The 8,934-nt window shown below is 49.2% G+C and overlaps 1 protein-coding gene across 2 annotated transcripts in view; it reads right to left on the reverse strand.

Moving 5' to 3' along the window:
- Nucleotides 1-8,042, reverse strand: part of Sorl1 (sortilin related receptor 1) — a 166,560-nt gene extending 158,518 nt beyond the window's left edge. For both annotated transcript variants that reach the window (XM_055621821.1, XM_055621819.1), the window contains exon 1: nucleotides 7,621-8,042. In XM_055621821.1, the coding sequence (XP_055477796.1) occupies nucleotides 7,621-7,899 (279 nt within the window). In that variant the 5' untranslated portion in view covers nucleotides 7,900-8,042. The remainder of the gene's footprint in view (nucleotides 1-7,620) is intronic.
- Nucleotides 8,043-8,934: the final 892 nt, after the last annotated feature.

Consider the following 8,934-nt stretch of genomic DNA (forward strand, 5'->3'; position numbering starts at 1 on the left):
GTGTGTGTGTGTGTGTGTGTGTGTGTGTGTGTGTGTGTGTGTGTGTGCAGGTACATGCGTGTGCGTGTGTATATGTGTGTGTATGTGTGTGTTTACAGGACACTATCCCTCAGCTTACAATGGAGTAGCCTTAGAATCCTACAACCCTCATTGGCCCACTTACTCCACAAAAAAATTACTCTATCCACCTTCTCTGGGCCTGCCTTCAGTCAGCAGTTTGAGGGGGAAGCTCTCGCCATGACAGATAAGTCTTCTTTCAAAATAAATAAAGCCCTAGTCATCATTTTGGAGTATTTTGTTTTGTTATGGTTTTTTCCCCTCTTTTTTTTTAAGGGAGGGGTAACAGTACATTGGTCTCTACGCGGCACAAAACGCATTTGATAGCCCACATCTTTTTATTGCCCTTGTCTGCCACTCAGATTTGGGATATAATCACATCAGCCTGCCTTTCTGAGAATTCGTAGCTGTGTTTTTAATCTAATTCAGGGGCCTGGAGATAAATCATCCTGAAGGGTCCCGATTTTCCGAGCCAAGAGCCTGAAGCAGCAGCAGCAACAGCAATGGCATGCTAAGTTAAAGGGCCAGCAAGAAAGGAGGGGGTGCTTTAGATGCAGTGATGAAGACCACACGCCTCTATTGTTTGTCTTTGTGCCAGCCTGAAGGGCCGAAGGGATGAAAGACAGAGCCAGCTCCCTTGAGGTAAGTCAATCAGAGTACAGGAAGCAGAGGACAGGGGCGAAGAGGCAGCCTTGCTGTTAAGGCACTGTTTACAGCTCACTGCTACACAGGACTCACCCGATGTGCACCCCTCAGCACAGCCCAGTAGCCTTGGGCTGTTTGCATGAGCACCATACAAGAGGAGGCACAGGGTCTGATGAGTCTGAAGGGTCAGCCTTCCAAGGGCTTGATGGAAGGAGGCAACTATGCAGAGGCAAACCCCCAAAACAAACCCAGCGGCCCACTGTCCTCCACAGTGGCCCATGCAGCAATTCCTAGCCACTGGGACTTGGCAGTCAGCAGCCTCCAAGACCTAGACTTTGGTCGAAGCCCTCAACTCTTGTTTTCACTTCTCTCTTGGATGAAGCAGAAGATGCCTACAGCTGGGGTGTCTAGGCCTCCTTTCAGCTGTACCTGCAGGCAGGACAGCAAGAGCCAGGGCCTCCACGTGCCTATTAAGCCTTCAATTCATTAAAACTACGAAAAAAGAAATTCATGTCTTCAGTCACACCAGCCACAGGTCAAGTGTTCAGGGGCCACAGATGCCTAGCAGACAGCTGTGGATCAGCACTGCAGAATTGCCTATCCAGTAATATTCCATTGGAAGGTTGGTTACAAGGCCAGAACACTGGATCAGATAGCTGTTTGTTGACAGCAGTGGCAGGGCTTGGAGTCACCACTATGTTTAACAATCCTTGGGGCTGAGGGTGTATCTCAGAGAGAAGCTTGTGTGAAGTATGTATAAGGAACTGGGTTCAATCCTCAGAACCACCCCTCCACCCCCCCCACACACAATTACCCAGTGCATACCTGAATTTTTTAATTACTCTTTAATTCACAATTGTGGTAATGACCATTACTAAGTCTGACTCTCACAGAGCCCGCTCCAATATGCACAGAGCATTGCCGCCTTCCAACTTCAACTCCAAGCATCTCACAGCAACTCAGGATACACTCCTCACCTTGACCCTGACCAGTAGCCCACCCTGCTTCTCCTGCTTTTTGGCATCATCAGCTGCTTTGAGGCTAAAAGGCCACCCAGGCCACTTCTTCGAAGGCCTAAGGTTTGCAAGTCGATAAACCAATAAATTAGGTCGAAATTAACTGTGACTCATTTTAAACTGGGGGAAATTGATTTTTGCATGTACGTGGCTGGACTGAATATGCCATCTGCCAGCAGATCCTGGCCTACCTGGAGAATGCACAGAAAGGCTGTGTTCTCATTAACAAAGAAAACACCTCCTCCCTGGAACCCCAGACAATTTCCAGAGAAATACCAATCCCCAAATGTTCAAACCAAACGAGAGTGAACTCTCCTTCCTATCGCATTAATTTAAATCTGAAAAAAAAAAAGAAAAGAAAAAAAAGAAAGGTCCATGCAACACCCCAGATTTACTTAAGACAGTTCTGTGTAGTCAACCATCAATTACCCATAATTGTCAAATATTCTAAACTCCACACTGGCTTTTGATTTACATTTCCCCTATCAGCAACTCAAAGAATGCAAACTCATTTAATATTCACCTGAGCAAAATTTAATTAAGAAGGTAAACTAATGCTTTAAATGAGAGACTAAATAAATATATACAAAAGCAAATTAGTTCAAATACTTCCTGCTTTGCAGAATATTAGACTGCCCCTGTGTCTGTCTACAATGGACTGGACTAGGCTTGCTTGAACTATGGCTGCCCTGGGATTAAACAACGAGGCCACAAACATGCCAGCGATCTCTAAAGAACACATGCCAGGTGGTAATGCAATGGTCCCACAACATCAGCACTTTGCTTAGGAATAGGCAGGATCTGCCTCATGGAGCCGGGTCTCAAAGCAATTTATTAAGCGTACAACTAACGTCATCTTACAGAATACAGAATATGGAAAGACTGTCAAAAGGAACAGAAAGCTAAGATCTGTAATGGAGTCCCTGTGTTCTGATGGCCTCATTAAGTGACGTTCCACTTCTCTAGGGGCTGCTGAAGCCTCTGTAAGCTCTGAGGCGGCTCTGCAGGTCTGCCCTCCTGGCCCATTGGAGGGAGGGCGAGAGCAGCCTTACACCTGGCCTGGAAAAGGAGTAATCATCTATTTTGTATGTGACACTTCAGGGGACATCCTGACTACCCATGGTCACCACCCCAAAAAACATATGTAGAGTTTAAATTAATCTCACTTTCTCATTCATGACACCAAGGGCTGCAAGTAACAAAAGGCTGCTGATACCTTGATTTCCTGTGCATTCATGTTATACAGACATGGACTATTTCTGTAAGTAAACAGCAACAAAAACCTGGCAACAAAAGCTAACAACTGAGAAGGGGCTCCTGTCACTTGAGAACTGGAAAAGATTCATCTGTCACCACATGTGTCACTTCGTATGAATGGCTTTGCTAGCCCTCATGATCTGCTGAAGGCTAAGGAAACACAGTGGACGAGTTCTCATCCCATCCCTTTAATTCTCAGTGCCTCTCCTCCTGGGCTCCTTTTCTCCATTCCTTCCACCTCAAAGGCTCTGCTGTTCCAGGATCCAAGCTACCAGTGAAACAAACAGTGCCAGACACAGCCCAGAACTCAATAGAAGGGGCAGAGGGACAACCAGGAGAGGTTTTTATTCAAGGTCACATCCCTCAGCAACCCAAAAGGCCAACCTACGCAGACCTTCTCTGCCTGGACCAGCCAACCTGCTGCCTTCTTCATCTGGAAGCACACAGGTCAAACATTGTAACCTCAGAATCAACCAGCCAATTCTTTCCCAAGCAAGTATATCCAGTAAGAATCAACACCAGTGATCAAAAGCCAAACAGTATTCTTTCCCCAAAGGAGGCCTTTGTCCTAGGCCCTTGTGTTGTAATGGACACTTTGTTTTTAGTCGCAAATCAGGACACTGTATCCTCTCTGTTCTCTAAACTGCAAGAATTATGAACAGAGAGCTTGCTGCAAGCACAACAAACCTGTAAATCCTGCTAGGCTTTGTGTTCCTTTGAAGGATCCCTACACAAACCCCCCCAAAAAAATAAAAAAAAACCATTAGCAAGAAAAAGCAATATGAAAATCCTAAAAGGGAAAGACACTGTTAAAAATAGATTCATAGGTCTTTATTCAAATTAGCTTCCAGATAGCACAGGAAAACCAGGGCTATCCTCCCGAGGTCCATCCCATTTGCTTCAGCACCATGGAGTGAGCCAAAGCATTTTGTCAGTTTGTGGGCTCCCCGTGGTCCTGCTTATAAATAGTTTTATATAACTTAATGTGCTCCCAACCCTCTATGCCTCTTCTTCCAGGTAGAAAACTGGTCCACAGATAGTTCTAAGGGTCTCCCATCCAGGGAAACACTGAGAAGGAAGGATATAATCCTGGCCCTCAAGGAGCACACAGGGACATAAGGCATTAATTATAACCCAAGTCAGTGAAGGCTGGAACCAGACTTAGAACTGTTCCAACAGGGCTAGGCGAATACGAGGGGCCCTGGAGTACTGAAGAATAGAATAAGGGTTCTCTTAAAAGAAGAGTTGAGGAAGACCTTTGGGGAAGAGGGCAAAGCAAGAATGATGGCAAAGAGCAGGCAAGAAGCGAGTGTGCATGAACTATGGACTAAACTGGACTTGGCAACAAACCCCTTTAATCCCAGCACTCTGAAGGCAGAGGCCTTAAAATTACCAATTGGAGGCCAGCTTGAGCTTCATGGTAAGTTTCAGGCCAGCTTGGGCTAAATGGCCAGACTCTCTCAAACAAACAAACGAACAAAAAATCTGTTTTTACCATATAAATTAATTAAAGATATATTTGTATATATTATTAAATCATATATATGTATATATGTATATACTAAAAGCTATAGCTTCCTCCTTCTTTAATTTGACCTTTTTAAGACTAGGCTTTCCTTGTAAAATTTGAAGTTGTGTAGAAAATCCCTAATATCTATTCTGTTGGTCTCCACTCTTAGAAATGTGTTTCAGGATGATAATGTCAGAACCAGCATCCCCATATTAGAAAATCTTCCTAAGAAAAAAATCCTAAGGAGGAATATGGTCCAAATAAGAAAATCTTTATTCAGAAAAGTTAGGAGGGTAAAAGAAAAGATGCTCCAATGTGACCAGGCACCCTTTTCAGCCAAATTTCCCCTGGCAAAACCTTCCTTCTCTCCTTCCTGAAAGTAGTGGTCTCCTCATCTCCTTCCTGGCTTCTGCTTCCAGCCCTGACAAGCATTCCCCCATACCTCCTTTTTTTTTTTTTTTTTTTTTTTTCCAGAGCTGAGGACCGAACCCAGGGCCTTGCGCTTGCTAGGCAACCCCCATACCTCCTTACCCTCAGCAAGGCCCAAGGACAGGAAGCTGCAGAGCACCGAAGTACCCTGCCCTCAGCTATCACTCCATGTCCAAAGCCTCACACAGCCAAGGCAGCATGCCACTTTAGGCTCAGGGCTGGCCGGGTGGGTACAGGTGTACCGATTCCCACTTGTCCCGTTTCTCTTTTGAACCCCCCTCCCCTTCAGACAACTGTTCGGTCTAAATGTTTGGGTTTAAAGATTGAAGGGAAATTATTTAACCTGGTGCAGGGCAAGAGTTATGAGCATATAGGTAAATAACACGGTTGCATTTGCGATGCACTTGGAGGAGAAGCACTATTGCTATCTGGGTCTGTCCCAGGAAAAACAGGGGCACATAGCCCTTTACTACAAAGGTGAATCTACACAGACGTGTTACTCCAGGCACCCAGAGAAGAGCCCTGAGCCACTCATCCACTGCTTACTGAGCTTGCATTCCGAAGGGCCTGCACAGGTTAGAACTTTACAGTAGCAGTCCCATACCATGAAGTTCTTCCTTCTGTCTGACTTCACTCCTCAACAATTAAGCTTAAGGCTATTTTTCAATAACAAGGGGCAACAGGGAAGCAGGGCACAGGATGGTAGCACACATCGAGGAAGAGCACAGCTAGGGATCCTCACTGCTGTGTGGGAATTCCTCATTCTGAGTTCAGCTGCTGGCTAGATCTGCATCCTTCAATGGAACCAGTCTGGCTGGCCTGGAGACATGAAAGCGAAGGGAGGGTTTTGGAGTTGCTCCTAACAAGAACAGAGTTCATCTCCAGCTTGCTCCAAGTCCCTGGGAGATTTTCACACACCAGACCCAAACGAAGGAGGAAGTGAGCGGCACCTGAGTGAATACTGTGGTGACTAGAAAGCGCCTCCTTCAACCAAAATTAGGCTGCAGGGGACCTGCGCTCCCGGAAGAATTGACCCCTCACCCCTCACACCCCTTGCACAGCAGGCTTGAGGGGAGACCCATCATCATCAGTTCCAAGCTGGCATGCCTGCCAAGAGCAATCTAGCTGACTTCCAGAGTACAAAAAAAGGAAGTTTCGGATGGGAAACAAGGATCTGGGCCCAAGAGGACCACAGCAGGTGGGCTTCAGCAGTCTGAGCCCTACACACACACACACACACACACACACACACACACACACGCAGTTACAGGTCATCTGGTATACATTCCTGCCCAGGGGCTGTCGGAGGATAATGTTTGCTGCTCCCGCCCACGCGCTGCCACCCCTCAACCTTCATAGCCACATAGGTTGTATTTTGGAAAGAGGCAGCACTACGTAGAGACGAGGTGGCTCCTGGCACCCAAAGGTCAGGAAGACCATGCAGGGGAGAACTAAAGCACCTGCAGCCTTTCCCGGTGTGACCTTGGACTAGTCACAACACCTCTCGAGGCTTGGATTTCTTTACCCAACATATGACACACAGGGTGGCTTGTTTTATGAGACGCTTCCTGGCTCCAGGAGTTGATCATTTAACTCTGTCTATGGTCCGAAGGAAGACTCTGCTATGGCTAAAATCAGTGAGGAAAGGCAGAACCCAGGCTAACCATTTAATGTGTACTTGAGAAAGGAACACCACTCTGGGAACTGACAGGCGTCTATCACCTCCACTGGGCCTACCTTTCCCCTCCCACTGACTTTCCAGTTTTGCTGATGTCAATCTTAAGGGAAGGACTGGGATTTTCTGAGGAGACAATAACACTGGCAAGTTAATTCCGCCAATGCTGATGCCAAGGGACCATCTCGGCTTGCCATCCCTAGCAGTCAGTGGGGGCCATGAGCGAGCGAAACTTGTGTTACTTATAACCTAATAAACCCATTGCCTGGATAGAAATAAATCCTTTAAAGGATAGCAAGCCCACCAAATTTCTTGCAGTCCTCTCAAATCCCCGAGCGTCATAAGAGATAGTTTCTACCCAAAATAAAGCCATCACCTTGAAGGGGTGGGAAGAAAAGAGGGGTGGGATGCTACGCCACACTCCCACGAAAAATAAAAATCCAACCACGCACACGTACGTGCACAAGCTCCCACGCACACATCTCGTAGGTACACAAGGTACAATTGTGGATCTTTGAGAGTTGCCCAACCTCATTGGGGTTCAAGAGGATAAACGTGGAAAGCCGTCCTCTGCAATTGCGTTTAAATGCTTTACAACTGCAGGCTTCTCGCCCCCGGCTGCCAAAGGATGGAGGGAGAGGTGGGGGGTGCGGAAAGGGGAAATGCCCGTTTTTTTATCCAGATGTAAAAATGATGCGTACCCCTGCCGGAAACTACACTAGTCTGTCTGCACACAGGCTGGGAAAGAGAGGCGCTGCACCCTTCGAGTTACCTGGAATGTGTCTGCAAAAATCGACAGGAAGAAGGAAAAGATCTATGAGTGCTGATGGCTGTACTCATGTGATGTAAAACGGAAAAGAGAAGGAAAAAAAAAAAGAAAGAAAGAAAGAAAAGAAACAAACATGCCAGCCGGGAAGTCCCCAAGCGGTGCCTGCACCTGGGAAGCGACTGCAAAGGATGGGTGCGGGGGTGCTGAGGAGGTGCTGGGAGAGAAAAGGGGCTAGAAGGAGGCGGTTGGCAGAAGTGCTCACCTGTCCATACACCTGGATAGGCTGGGGCTGCAGAGCAGCGCTCCGCCGCGTCCTGAGTGGCTTCCTAGCGGCCGGGCTCGCCCCTGGGGCATCCCCTGGCGTCCCCAGCTCGCGCGGGTCGCTCTGCACCACGAAGAAACCCCGGTCCTGGGGCAAGGGCGCCCGGCCACCGTGCAATCTCTGTGTCCAGTCCCCGCCGAGAGCCCCGGGAGTCAGCAACGCGACCAGGACGAATAGGAAAGGGAGTCGCGACTCCCTCCTGCAGCTCCGTGTCGCCATGTTCGGGCGAACGCTCCCGCAGGTGGCGCCGCCGCCAGGAGAGAATGTGCAGCGCGCGCCGGGACAGCGCGGGGCCAGGGCCGGGGCCGCGCGCGCCGCTCCCGGGGCTCCGAGCCGCCCGGGCTGCTCCGCTGCGCCCGCCACCGCTGCTACGGTCCTCGCCGCCGCCGGGACCCGTTCGTTCGGCGCCGCGCCGTCACGTGTGCGCTGGCTGCGCGTCCCCTTCGCGCACTTTCTCTGCTCCCCGCGACTGCGGCCCCGCCCCCTGGGATGGGGAAGTCAAGGCACGGAGCGCCCGCCTGCGGGCACTGTGGTCCCGGGCGCGCACACCTCGTCCTCGCTGTCGCAAGGAAGAGTTGAGTGGGCGCCGTGCTGAATTTCCCCGGGATGAGTTAGCTACTCCTCGGGCTCCTGGGGTACCCTGGTCGCCCTAAACCGCCGTCAACCTCCGCCCCACTCCACCAGCTTCCCGGGCCATGGACTCCTGCCCACTTCCAATGGGGAGCAGCAAACCTCTGAATTAGCCCCGAGCACATCACCTACAAAAGTCGATATGAACCTGCGGGTTTGTGAAACTTCCACGGTTTCAACTATGGCACAGAAATGTACCTGAAGTGTCCGTAGCCCAAACTACCACTGAAAAAACTAAATTGTCCCAGGGTTGAGCAGAGCCCAGCAAACACACTACACAGAAGCAGTTAAAATCTAGGCTGCCCTTGCCTCACATGGCCCTGCACTCGTAGATACCTAGATAGGGCTCAGGGCCGCAATCTCCTGCTTCGATCCCTCTGAGCCACTGAGTCTCTCTAGTGCAAAGCCGTTAGTTGTAAAGGCTATGAAGAATACACCTGTACAGGAGGGTGCAGGTGCCCGAGGGGTGGGGGAGTGCACTTTCAATGCCCCTTAAAATCAGCTCCAAGAGCCAGATTACTGTAACCTCTTTTACACGTTGGTGGGAGCAGCTGAGTATTATTCTGTATTTCATACTGTGTCTGTCTGGACTAAGGTCCTGGTTATGGAGATGCCTGGAGGCAC

The sequence above is a fragment of the Psammomys obesus genome, unplaced genomic scaffold, assembly GCF_907164565.1.
Source record: "Psammomys obesus unplaced genomic scaffold, mPsaObe1.curated_primary_1811, whole genome shotgun sequence".
NCBI lineage: Eukaryota > Metazoa > Chordata > Mammalia > Rodentia > Muridae > Psammomys > Psammomys obesus.